The sequence below is a fragment of the Cervus canadensis genome, chromosome X (genome assembly GCF_019320065.1).
Source record: "Cervus canadensis isolate Bull #8, Minnesota chromosome X, ASM1932006v1, whole genome shotgun sequence".
NCBI classification, from domain to species: domain Eukaryota; kingdom Metazoa; phylum Chordata; class Mammalia; order Artiodactyla; family Cervidae; genus Cervus; species Cervus canadensis.
Genome location: NC_057419.1, coordinates 38,827,615 through 38,840,137, shown reverse-complemented (window position 1 = coordinate 38,840,137; position 12,523 = coordinate 38,827,615). Strand labels below are relative to the sequence as shown.

General features: G+C 39.6%; 1 protein-coding gene across 4 annotated transcripts in view; it reads left to right on the top strand.

Annotated features, from left to right (window-relative positions):
• The window catches only part of KIF4A (kinesin family member 4A), a 143,224-nt gene that overhangs the window by 52,979 nt on the left and 77,722 nt on the right, over positions 1-12,523 (top strand). For all 4 annotated transcript variants that reach the window (XM_043458802.1, XM_043458803.1, XM_043458805.1 and 1 more), the window contains exon 10: positions 6,466-6,527. In XM_043458802.1, coding sequence (XP_043314737.1) covers positions 6,466-6,527 — 62 coding nt within the window. The remainder of the gene's footprint in view (positions 1-6,465; positions 6,528-12,523) is intronic.

Sequence of the window (12,523 nt, the reverse complement as noted above, 5' to 3'; positions counted from 1 at the left end):
GGGGAAAATTACAAGTATGTGAGTGGAATGATAGAGCTTTTATTTCTCAGCTTTTTCTCCACCAGGACTTTAGAGATGTTGGTTAAGCATTCTGTTAGTATGAAGCATGTTAAAGTAACTCTTATGAACATGTTTTTTGGTCATATTTAAGATTATAGGGTGGTACTGTATATTTCACTGATAAAGAAGTGAGCAGTGAGAGATGGGGCAAGAGAGGTATGCAGGAGTCAGATCCCAAAGGTCCTTATATGACTGGTGAAAGAATTATAATAACTCAAATAAACACTATGGCCTGAACTAAAGACAGAGCAATAGAGATAAAGAAAGGGGGACAAATTATTGATAGAAACAAACAAACAAACAAAAAAAGAACAAGGAGGTAGAATGTATAGAGCTTACAAATGTGGTTACAGATTTGATGTGAAAGGGTAGGTAGGGAGAATCAAAGTTGATCCCCAGGTTTTTTGCTTGGACAACTGAATAAATGGTAGTAACAATCATTGAGTCAGGGAATTTAGGAGGAAAATAGGGGTCAGGCAGGGAAATGGAAATGATGAAATTCAGTTTTTGGGCATTTTGAGTTTGAACCTCTTGAGGGGCATCTAAGTAGAGTTATTCAAACATGGCTGGGTATGCAGGTTTAATGTAGAGAGGTCTGAAGATACAGATTTGTATGTCATCAGCATTTAGCTATGACAAACCTAGACAACATATTAAAAAGCAGAAACATTACTTTGCCAACAAAGGTCCGTCTAGTCAAAGCTATGATTTTTCTAGTAGTCATGTATAGATATAAGAGTCGGACCTTAAAGAAAGCTGAGTACTTAAAAAAAAAAAAAGGAAAGAAAGCTGAGTACTGAAGAACTGATGCTTTTGAACTGTGGTGTTGGAGAAGACTCTTGAGTGCCCCTTGGACTGCAAGGAGATCCAACCAGTCCATCCTAAACGAAATCAGTCCTGAATATTCATTGGAAGGTCTGATGCTGAAGCTGAAGCTCCAGTATTTTGGCCATCTGATGTGAAGAACTGACTCATTGGAAAAGACCCTGATGCTGGGAAAGATTGAAGGCAGGAGGAGAAGGGGATGACAGAGGATAAGATGGTTGGATGGCATCACCGACTCCATGGACATGAGTTTGTGCAAGCTCCAGGAATTGGTGATGGACAGGGAAGACTGGCATGCTGTAGTGCATGGGGTCGCAAGGAGTCGGACATGACTAAGTGACAAAAGTGAGAATTTAGATGGTACCTGATGTTACAAAGTAGATGAAATCGAAGAGTGCCTGGCATGTTAAAGGCACTTACTCAATATTTGCTGAGTAAGCAAATGGCCAAGAAGAGAGACGAAGGCTAGATAGAACTCAGGAGGTAACAACAGTATTTAAGGAAGGGGGAAAGGAGAGCCAACAACAAGAGAGATGAAGAAAGAGCAAACAGGTAGTGAGAAAATCAGTGATTCATGGAAGACAAGGGAAGAAAGTTTCAAGGAGGGCTATCAAAAGTATAAATTTATAAAGTGTAAAGATAAGGGTTAAAAAAGTTCATTGATTTTTTTTTATCAGCAAGAAAGCTATTGAAGACTGCAGTGAGAAGAGGGTCAGGGGAATGATAGGAGCAGATTGCTATGGGATGGACAGTGAATGCTAGACAACGAAGTGGAGGAAGTTGGTAGGCTTTTCTTTCAGGAAGGCAAGATAAAAGAAGACAGTAGCTGGTAGTCAAGGGTCAAGGGATATAAATCTGTGTTGTTTTTTTTATGGAAGAGACTTGAACATATGAAAGAACCAGTTGGGAGAGACTGAGAATAGGAATGAGTTGATAAGGTGTTTTCTTTTAGTTGAGATCCTCTGCACAAATAAAGAGGGCTTCAGCTTAGACAGTAGAGGGAATACCTGCCCATAAGACTAGAAGAAAAGCGGTTAGATAGGAAGGATACAGTGACACTAATTTAGATAAACAAGGGAAATGGAGCAATTTTCAGCCTGATAACCATTTTCTTCTCAGTGAAGTAGGAGACAAGGTTATCTTCTAAGAGCAATCAAGCAGATGATAGCATAGAGGGATTGAAGAGACCTCAGAAGGCTTAAAGTCTTGGAAATGGAAGAAGTAGCTGACTAGGAACATGAATTTGTGGTGGCATCAGTATGACTGTGCAACAGCTCAATAGCACTGGCAGAGTAGCAGGTAGCGAGATTGACCCCCTTGGCAGGGGCGTCAGCTTTTCTTGGTATAGTACTCTTCCCAGTGGGAATCTAGTGTTTCTCAACAGTCTAGTGCTCACTCCATCTCTAGCTTCCTCCTCAGTGATAATAATTACAACTCATTTAATCTGTTGTCTTCCTTCCTTTTATTGTCCTTTATTTCCTTCCTCCTAAGGTTCACTATAGAAAACATAAGTAATTTATCTGTTTACAAAATCACGTTAATTATAAAGTACCTTAGTGCTGCTTCTTTGTTTGCTTTCATGTGTACTCCTGTTGCCAGAAATGCTTTTCTTCCTGGTCATTTGTTAATCCATTCCAACAATAAATATTTACCGAACACTATTATGTGCCAGGTACTGTGCTGGAATATATTGTTGAGCAAAGAAGACAGTTTCTGCCTTCATGAAACTCTCCTAGCGGGAGAGACAAACAAACATTAAGCACACAATCATACCAATGTATTATAACCTGGAATAGTGTACTATAGGGCACTGTGAAAGTATGAACAGGATCTTCTGTTAAATATCTACTCTGAGAAGAAGGCTTCTTCTACATTTGAGCTGAGATCTGAAAGACGAAGTAGGAATCATCTATGCAGAAAAGAAAGAAGAAAGATTCCAGAGAGAAGAAATACATGTTGTTGTTTAGTCGCTAAGTTGTGTCCAACTCTCTGTGACCCCTGGGGTGTAGCCCACCAGATTCCTCCATCCATGGGATTTCCCAGGCAAGAATACTGGAGTGGTTGCCATTTCCTTTTCCAGGGGATCTTCTATCCCAGGGATCGATTCAGCATCTGCTGCTTAACAGGTGGGTTCTTTACCACTGAGCCACCTGCAAAACACAGTAGTGTGTGTATCAAAGTATAATGGGAAAGAGTATTGACAATGCAGCCAATCTGCCCGGGTTCAAATCCTGGCTCTATACCTCACTAGCTATGTACCCTGGGCAAGTTCTCTGTGCCTCAGTTTCCCTATCTATAAAACAGAAATAATAGTACCTGCTTCATAGAGTTTTTATGAGGGTTAAATGAGTTCATACATATAAAGCACTTAGAACTGTGCCAGACATATAGCTTGTCTGCAAAGGTCTTGAGTTAGGAAGGAGTGTAGTGCATTTGAAGACCTCAGAATGCCATTGTGGCTAGAGTGGAGAGAGCAAGGAATGGGTGATCCAGTCTGAGACTGGAGAAGAAACAGAGGCCTGATCGAAGCCTCATGTACTATGTTAAAAATGATTTTAAGCTAGGTGGCAGCATTAATAATTTACACTTTTGAAAGATGGTATGGCTGCTGTGCACAAATAGATTATAGTGGAGCAAAAATATACTCATGGAGACCACTTAAGAAGTTACTGCAATGGTCCAAGAGAAAGAAAAGTGGTGGCTTGGACTTAGGGTGGTGGTGGTGATAGAAGTGACCAGTGGGTTAGTTAAGGGGGTGAAGGTATGACACCCAGCTTTCTGGCACGTGAAACTGCATATTCACTGAACCAGAATACACTAGAGAAAACCAGATTTCGGATAGCAGACAACTAAGTGGAAATATTAAGTAGATAGTTCGGTATAAATGTTCTAAATTCAAAAAAGTTGAGAAGATCCCCTGGAGAAGGAAATGGCAAACGCTCCAGTATTCTTGCCTGGGAAGTCGCATGGACAGAGGAGCCTGGTGGGCTACAGTTCATGGGGTCGAAAATAGTCAGACCTGACTGAGCGACTAACACTTTCAGTAATAGTAATACTCAGTTCCCAGTATTATTTATTAATAATATTAATATTTCCCAATAGTAATACTCAGTCCCCTCAGGGCTGATTTGAGGACTAAATGAGACAGTATATCTAAACTATCTTCCATGGTGTCTGGCTCCAGGGGCTAGACTCAGTCCTTAAAGAAGCTCCCTTTGTTTCAGATTTCCTGTCTCACCTTGACATGGTTCAGAAAAACCCTTTTATATTCATTATTTAATTTTATCATCATAATATGCCAATGAACACAGCAGGTATCTTTATCCCCATTTTAAGACACTAGGGTCTAAGAAATGAATATGGTGGTTCAGGGCAGACTGACAGGAACCAAGTCACCTGATAGCCAGCCTTTGACTTTTCCCACTATCTCTCCCCAGTGGAGTGGTAGTGGCTTTTCAAGGAACAAGAAAGTTCTCCCTGCAATTGGATGTAAGCCTTACTTGCAGGTTGCAAGGGAGAGAGAGCTGGATTGGAAGGAACAGCACTCCCCTACCAGCAGTTCCTTCACTGATGGCCAGCAAATCGTCCCTAAGCTTTCTGCCTGAAGGCTCCTGTTCATAAAATGGAGGTAAAATATCAGTTTCTCCCTATCAAACAACCTTGTTCCCTGTAAATGCTTTAGAAATCTGTGTTGTTGTTTAGTTACTAAGTCATGTCCGACTCTTTGCAACCCTATGGACTGTACCACCAGGCTCCTCTATCCATAGGATTCTCCAGGCAAAATACTGGAGTGGGTTGCCATTTCCTTCTTCATGGGATCTTCCCAACCCAGGGACTGAACCCATGGCTTCTGCATTTCAGGCTGATTCTTTACTGCTGAGCCACCAGGGAAGCCCAGCGAAATCTGTGTGGATCAAATGAAATCATATGTGTAGTCATGCTTTGGAAATAATGATGTGACAGTAAATGTAAAATACTAGTGTTCTTGCATTTTAAAAGTTCTAAATTCAGAAAGATCTGTGTTTGAGATAAATTTGGGAGTCACCAGTTTTTACTAATAAATGGTAATTGAAACTATAGGCAGAGAGCTTTGAGGAACTTTATCACCTAAAGGACAGTTGGAGCAAAGATGAACTAAGAAATTGACTAGAAGATCAGCTTGAAAAATAGAAGGAAAACCAGGAAAGTGTGGTGTCTGGTAACCCAAATGCTACCAAACAGTCAAATAACATGAAGACTAAAAAATGCCCATGGGATATAGTGACATGCAGATCATTGGTGACATTATCCAAAGTTATTTCAGTGGAATGTTGTGGGCACAAATCAGATTAGAATAAGTTAAAGAGCAAGTGAGAGAAGAGCTAAAGGAGATGGAGACAGTGGGTGTAGACTATTCTCTTAAACTTTATGAAGGACAGAAATCAAGCAAAAAGTGGTAGGAAGTGGGATTGGGGGAGGTGCTTTTAAGATGGTAGAGACTTGAACATGTTTTAATCTTAATAGGAAGGATACTGTAAGAAGAGAGAAGTCACATATATAGAAGAGAGGGGGGATAACAAATAGAGTAAGATTTATCAGAAGGCAAGAAGAGTTGGGATCCAAAACTCAAGCAGAACAGCTCCTCTTTTGTCATAAGAGGGAATGGAGACAATGATTACAGGTGCACCCTGGTTTAAGATCCATCCCCACAAAGCCTCCTTTAGCCTATTGTGGGATTTTATTACTTTGCTTCTTCTCAGAACCCTAAAGTACTTAAGTATACTTGATGACTTAGCATCTTCTGTCTTGTGTTATTTCCTACTTTTTCAGGCCTTAGTCTTGTCTTCATCAACTAGATTGTAAACTAGATAATAAACCACAAGAGTTTATTTTATGTCCCCCCACATTGCCTAGCTCAGTGCTAAGTCTGATTTAAAAAAAGAAAATAGAATAGAGGCTCAATAAAAACTATGAAGATGCTTAGGTAAAAGATGACATCTTCTAAGTACTAGTTATTCATGTAGTGCTGATTGTCTTTTTATCATTGAATCATCAACCGTGTTGCTTTCTGTAAAACCTAAGATATGCCTTAGATTTCATAGGCATCAAGTAAAATTCAGTTCAGCTCAGTCGTGTCTGACTCTTTGCGACCCCATGGACTGCAGCACACCAAGCCTCCCTGTCCATCACCAACTCCCAGAGTTTACCCAAACTCATGTCCATTGAGTCAGTGATGCCATCCAATCATCTCATCCTCTGTTGTCCCCTTCTCATTCTCTGTCATCCCCTTCTCCTCCCCACTTCAATCTTTCCCACCATCAGGGTCTTTTCCAATGAGTCAGTTCTTCACATCAGGTGGCCAAAGTATTGGAGTTTCAGCTTCAACATCAGTCCTTCCAATGAACACTCAGGACTGATCTCCTTTAGGATGGACTGGCTGGATCTCCTTGCAGTCCAAGGGACTCTCAAAAGTCTTCTCCAACACCACAGTTCAAAAGCATCAAGTAAAATTACCCTACTGCTAATCATGATAATTTTGCTGAGTAGGGATAAGTAGTTTTGATTGATAACTAGCTGACTATTTTTCTTTGCCTTTTCCAGGTCCAGCAGCTACAGGTCTTGTTGCTACAAGCCCATGGAGGTACCCTGCCTGGATCTATAAAGTAAGAACCATAGACGAATTTTATTATTTTTTTTTCTCGTAGACGAATTTTAAATGTATATTCTAACAGAGCCTTTTTCTCCTTATAATTGTTTCCCCCCTGATATTCTAAAGTTTCTGATAGCACTTGGTGTCAAGGTAGGGATCTTAACAAACTTGCTCTCTATTTAGGACTTAGCTAGTTAGCTTTGAGACAACCTGATATAATAGGAAAAGCATGGGTTCTGACCTCAGAAATTTATTAATTGGAATCCCACTATGAAGAAGAGCTATTTTTCTCCTCCTACCACTTATTTATCTGATTATGTATTTATAGCCATATAGACCCATGGGTATTTATTTTATTCTATGCATTAGCACCCAATACTATCATCATTTGTTTTATATCTTGTTTTATTTTTTGTTTCTTGTCCACTAGGAACACCTTCAGAGTAGCTCTTGTATTCTTTAACACACCGTCAAGTTTTTAAGCATTTCCACCAGATGTTGTATTTTCCCTGCCTCAGCTCTGGAATCAATCATATGTCCAAGGAGCCCTGTTTTTTCTTTTAATTGCAAAATGGTATTTAGAAACAGATCTGGGCATTAGGTGTGCTCATTGTTACTGGGATATCACTGCTTCTAGGCCCTCTCAGTGAGTAGAGCTAGGAAATATCTGTATGTACAGTAACCCACACATATATCTATATTTTTATATTTATCTAACTGAATATATGTTAAAAACCATGATTTTAGACTGATACCTCTGATTCCAGTCTAACACTACAGGGTTTATTTTAATCTTCCCACTCTTTATTTATAACTTCTTTCTCCAGTAGTGAAAAACCAGCTCTCATTATCTGCATTCTATTTACTTACTAGTTCAGTTCTAGTATACACATAAAATAATTTTGGAATTGCTAGCCCATACCCCTGTGAGAAACACTTTTAGTAACTAGATTACAGCATATATGTACAGTTCTTTTTGTCTTTAAAGTATCCAGGCAAGATACTGTTTCCCAGAGGTACTATTTGTATTCCTTTGTGGATCTCCCCTACATCTTGCTTGGTTGGTTTTAATTGTTTATATTTTGGGTATATGAAGAGTATGTGAAGCATTATTGATGGTGTAAGAGTCAGAGTTTTACAAAAAGATACACTCAGAGCAGAGAAATGCAAATCAAAATTGCAATGAGATATCACCATACACCTTGTCAGGATGGCTACTATAAAAAAAAAAGAAGAAAATAACAAATGTTGGAAAGGATGCCAGGAGAATGTGGAGAAATTAGAACCTTTGTACATTGTTGAATGGATTGTAAAATGATATAACTGCTATGGAAAGCAGTATGGAGGTAGCTCAAAAAATTAAAAATAGAACTACCATATGATCCAGCAATCCCACTTCTGGGTATATATCTTAAAGAACTGTAAACAGGGTCTCAGAGAGATACTTGCTTACCCACCTATTCATAATAGATCCCATGGACAGAAGAGCCTGATGGGCTACAGTCCATGGAGTCACAAAAGAATCAGACATGACTTAGCGACTAAGCAACAATATATACATACAACAAAATGTTGTTGTTGTTTTCGTTCAGTCTCTCAGTCATGTCTGACTGACTGTGACCCCATGGACTGCAGCACACCAGGTTTCTCTATCCTTCACTATCTCCCAGAGTTTGCTCAAACTCATGTCCGTTTAGTTGCTGTGCCATCCAACCATCTCATCCTCTGTTACCTCCTCCTCCTGGCCTCAATCTTCCCCAATATCATTCGGCCTTAAAAAGGAAGGAAATCCTATCACATGTTACAACATGAATGAAACTTTAGGACATTATGTAAGTGAAATAATCCAGTCACAAAAAGACAAATACTGTATGATTCTACTTATATAAGGAATTTAAAGTAGTCATATTCACAGAAATGAATAGCAGCATGGTGGTTACCAAGGGCTAGGGGAGGGCCAAAAGGGGAGTTATTATTTAATGGGTATATAATTTGAGTTTTACAAGATGAAATATTTCTGGAGATCTGTTTCACAGCAATGTAAATATACTTAATGCTACTCAGTTGTACACTTAAAAGCAGTTAAGATGACAAGTTTTATGTTATATGTTTTTTGCTGTACTGTGCTGTCCTCAGTCACTTCAGTCGTGTCAGACTCTTTGTGACCTACAGACTGTAGCCCACCAGGCTCCTCTGTCCATGGGATTCTCCAGGCGAGAATACTGGAGTGGGTTGCCGTGCCCTCCTCCAGGGGATATTCCTGACCCAGGAATCAAACCTGTATCTCCAGTGTCTCCTACATTATACGCAGGTTCTTTACCCACTGAGCCCATGTGTTTTTTTACCACAATATAAAAAAAGAAAAAACCTACAAGAGAACTAGAAAAAAATATAGGCAAAGTTCTCTGTGCATATAGGTGAAGGTAAAAGAGCACTTTATGAATAAAAGCAGTGACAGAAACTAAAAGAATAGACCGGGGATGGAGAGTTGCTGTTGAATGGGTATGGTGTTTCAGTTTTACAAGATGAAAAGGTTATGGAGAGTCATTGCACAACAGTGTGAATATACTAACACTATTGAACTGTACACTTAAAAATGGTTAAGATGGTAGTAAGTTTTATGTTATGCTTTTTTTTTTTTTTTTATGTTATGCTTTTTACCACAATATTTTTAAAGAAAAAAAATATGTATACTCAGAGAAGTGTTCCTGTTTGTCCCTGCTATCCTGTCCCCATTCCACCCTTATTTCTACTTCTTTACCACCACATTCTCCTTACCCCTGTTTTTAATCAATCTCATTAGTTTCTTCCTATATTTCTTTTGTACAAATGAGCAGTTACTTGCATATTATTTCATATCCCCTTCTTTCTCATATGAATGGTAGTACACTATAAATATACTTTGTGGCTTTGCTTTTTTCAGTATTTTCTAAAAGTCATTTATCAGTTCATAGAAGTCTTCCTCATTCTTTTCTGTACAGCTCCATGGTACTCTTATTGTGTATATGTGCCATACGTAGTAATTCACCTTCTCTCCTGTGTATGGGCATTTAGGTTTCCAATACTTTGCAATTACAGACATGCTGCAGTGAATAGCCTTTTATGTGTATATTTTCTTCCTTTTTCTTTCTTTCCTTATTAGCTGCACTGGGTCTTAGTTGCAGCATGGGGGATCTTTAGTTGTGGCATGTGAACTCTTAGCTGTGGCATGTGGGATCTAGTTCCCTGACCAGGGATAGAACTCAGACCCCCTGCACTGAGAGTGTGGAATCTTAGCCATTGAACCACCAGGGAAATCCCTGCATATATTTTCATATTGTTAGTTTTCTTCAGAGTAGGTTTCTAGGAATGGGATTGCTGGGGCAAAAGGTAAGTGCATGTGTGGTTTTGTTAGATATTGCCACATTCCCTTCCAGGATTATACCCATTTGTATTCCCAACAGCGGTGTGTAAGAGTGCTTTTTGCCCCACAGCTTCGCCAATAGAATGTGTTGTCATATATTTTCAATTTTTGCTAATCTGATACAAGACAAATTCTATCTCAATGTTGTTTTAATTTGCATTTCTTTAATCTTGAATGGATTTGAGCTTTTTTTCCCAAATGTTTCAGGGCCACTTTTATCTCTTTTTCTGGTAAATTGTCTGTTCATGTGTCCCATTTTTTATTGGGTTTTTTGATCCGTTGGCCCTTTTTAAAAAAAAAAAATGTGATTAAATATGCATAAAAATTTTTACCATTTTAAGTATACAGTTCATTGGCATTAAGTATATTCACAATATTGAGCAACCAGCAATACCATCCATTCCCCAAACTTTTTTCTTTCATCTTGCAAAACCGAAACTGTACCCATTAAAAAATAACTCCTTATTTCCCCTTCTCTCCAGCCCCTGACAATCATAATTCTACTTTCACTGATTACTCTAAGTACCTCATATGAATGGAATAATACAATAGTTGTCTTTTAGTGACTGTTTCACTTAGCATGATGTCTTCAAGTTTCATCCATGTTGTAGTATGTGTGAGAATTTCCTTCCTCTTTTTAAAATACTTATCTATTTATTTGGCTGAGTCATGTCTTAGTTGCGGCATGGGGGATCTTTGTTGTGTCATGCAGGATCTTTCATTGTGGTGCACAGACTGGTTGTAGCACGTGGGCTCAGTAGTTGCAGCACATGGGTTCTATAGTTGTGGTGCATGGGCTTAGCTGCTCTGAGGCATGTGGGATCTTAGTTCCCCAACCAGGGACCAAACCATGTGCCCTGCATTGCAAGGCAGATTCTTTTTATTTTATTATTATTATTATGTTGGCTGTGCTTGATCTTTGTTGCTGTGCATGGGCTTTCTCTAGTTGAGGCAAGCGGGGAGGAGCTACTCTTCATTGCAGGGGCACAGGCTGCTCATTGTGGCGGCTTCTCTTCTTGTGGAGCACAGGCTCTAGGCATGTGGGCTTCAGTAGTTGCAGCACATGGGCTCAGTTGCTCCCTAGCATGTAGAATCTTCCCAATTCAGTTCAGTTCAGTTCAGTTGCTTAATTGTGTCTGACTCTTTGCAACCCCATGGACTGCAGCATGCCAGACTTCCTATCCATCAGCAACTCCCGGAGCTTGCTCAAACTCATGTCCATTGAGTAGGTACTGCCATCCAAACATCTCATCCTCTGCCGTCCCCTTCTCCTCCCACCTTCAATCTTTTCCAGCATCAGGGTCTTTTCCAATGAGTCAGTTCTTCATATTAGGTGACTAAAATATTGGAGCTTCAGCTTCAGCATCAGTCCTTCCAATGAATATTCAGGACTGATTTCCTTGAAGATGGACTGGTTGGATCTCCTTGTAGTCCAAGGGACTCTCAAGAGTCTTCTCCAACACCACAGTTCAAAGCATCAATTCTTTGGCACTCAGCTTTCTTTATAGTCCAACTCTAACATCCATACAATGACTATTGGAAAAACCATAGCTTTGACTATACAGACCTTTGTCGGCAAAGTAATGTCTCTGCTTTTCAACATGCTGTCTAGGTTGGTCTTAGCTTTTCTTCCAAGGAACATGCTTTTTTTTTTTTTTAAGATAGGGAAAGAAGTTTAATTCAGTTTGAGCAATTCTACATTTGAGTTGTCTGACAGAATTTCAGGTGATTTCTAGCAAGCAGTTGGATATACATTTCTTTTTTCCCCCCACCAATTATTTTTATTAGTTGGAGGCTAATTACTTTACAATATTGTAGTGGGTTTTGCCACACATTGACATGAATCAGCCATGGATTTACATGTGTTCCTCATCGTGAATCCCCCTCCCACCTCCCTCCCCATCCCATCCCTCTGGGTCATCCCAGTGCACCAGCCCCGAGCACTTGTCTCATGCATCCAACCTGGACTGGCGATCTGTTTCACACTGGATAATATACATATTTCAATGCTGTTTTCTCAGATCATCCCACCCTCGCCTTCTCCCATAGAGTCCAAAAGTCTGTTCTATACATCTGTGTCTCTTTTTCTGTCTTGCATATAGGGTTATTGTTACCATCTTTCTAAATTCCATATATATGCGTTAGTATACTGTATTGGTGTTTTTCTTTCTGGCTAACTTCACTCTGCAAAATGGGCTCCAGTTTCATCCACCTCATTAGAACTGATTCAAGTGAATTCTTTTTAATGGCTGAGTAATATTCCATATTGTGGAATTCCATATATTGTGTATATATGTTCCACAGCTTTCTTATCCATTCGTCTGCTGGTGGGCATCTAGGTTACTTCCATGTCCTGGCTATTATAAACAGTGCTGCGATGAGCATTGGGGTGCATGTGTCTCTTTTCAGTTCTGGTTTCCTCGGTGTGTATGCCCAGCAGTGGGATTGCTGGGTCTTATGGCAGTTCCATTTCCAGTTTTTTAAGGAATCTCCACACTGTTCTCCATAGTGGCTGTACTAGTTTGCATTCCCACCAACAGTGTAAGAGGGTTCCCTTTTCTCCACACCCTCTCCAGCATTTAATGCTTGTAGACTTTTGGATAGCA